At 44.8% G+C, this 326-nt stretch overlaps 1 protein-coding gene across 1 annotated transcript; it reads right to left on the reverse strand.

Annotated features, from left to right (window-relative positions):
* Nucleotides 1-78: 78 nt before the first annotated feature.
* On the reverse strand, nucleotides 79-309 carry T265_12401 (hypothetical protein; the record flags this gene model as incomplete). The annotated part of the gene is made up of 1 exon (XM_009179980.1): nucleotides 79-309. The coding sequence occupies one exon, from the start codon at nucleotides 307-309 to the stop codon at nucleotides 79-81; it is 231 nt and encodes a 76-aa protein (XP_009178244.1).
* Nucleotides 310-326: the final 17 nt, after the last annotated feature.

The raw sequence follows: 326 nt of genomic DNA on the forward strand, positions 1-326 counted from the left end.
TTCTCTAACGAATATGGCTTTGCTGAGCGTTTCTCCTCTCGATATTTCGCATTGGAGAATCTGTGAATTGGCTCTGCTTTACTTGACCGGCCCCCACTTCCCTAATATCACAAACGTGTTTTTCGTGTTCAGTATACGGAATACGTTTATGAGAACGTACATATCGATGGTGCTGCAAATTTCAACCTCACCTTCGGTGTTTCCATTTTCCTCATAGTCCTCATCAGCTTCCTCCTCTTCGCCATTTGTGGAAGTTTCGTCAGTTGCGTATAAGCCGGATTCCTCATGCTCACTGTCTTCACCCAACATACCTGAAGTAGGAGTGA

This window comes from Opisthorchis viverrini (genome assembly GCF_000715545.1).
Source record: "Opisthorchis viverrini unplaced genomic scaffold scaffold31569, whole genome shotgun sequence".
In the NCBI taxonomy this organism is placed as follows: domain Eukaryota; kingdom Metazoa; phylum Platyhelminthes; class Trematoda; order Opisthorchiida; family Opisthorchiidae; genus Opisthorchis; species Opisthorchis viverrini.